The following is a 247-nucleotide window of genomic DNA, read 5'->3' on the forward strand; positions in this document are numbered from 1 at the left end:
GGAGGGAGTCCTGGTTGGGGCGCGTGTCGTCCTGAGGAGAGGAGCAGTCAGAGCCGGGGTGCGCCCACTATGCCCGCCAGCCGGGCCCAGCTGGACCCTTTCCCCAGGCCCCCACCCAGCACCGAGCGGGCAGGCAGGGCTGTGCTCCCTGGGGGCATGGGGACAGCTGCCCCAGCATGGCCCAGTGTGCTGGGGCGCGGGGAGCCATGGGGCAGGGTGCTGCTCACCGTGCCAAGGAAGGGTGCAG

The 247-nt window shown here is 72.5% G+C and overlaps 1 protein-coding gene across 1 annotated transcript in view; it reads right to left on the reverse strand.

Annotated features, from left to right (window-relative positions):
• LOC104075261 (alpha-mannosidase 2x-like) overlaps nt 1-242 on the reverse strand; it is a gene marked incomplete at its 5' end in the record, with an annotated part of 4,355 nt that extends 4,113 nt beyond the window's left edge. The window contains 2 exons of the mRNA XM_009575703.1: nt 3-31; nt 228-242. Of these exons, the coding sequence (XP_009573998.1) occupies nt 3-31; nt 228-242 (44 nt within the window). The remainder of the gene's footprint in view (nt 1-2; nt 32-227) is intronic.
• Between the last annotated feature and the right edge of the window lie 5 nt (nt 243-247).

The sequence above is a fragment of the Fulmarus glacialis genome, unplaced genomic scaffold (assembly GCF_000690835.1).
Source record: "Fulmarus glacialis isolate BGI_N327 unplaced genomic scaffold, ASM69083v1 scaffold18824, whole genome shotgun sequence".
Taxonomy (NCBI): Eukaryota; Metazoa; Chordata; class Aves; order Procellariiformes; family Procellariidae; genus Fulmarus; species Fulmarus glacialis.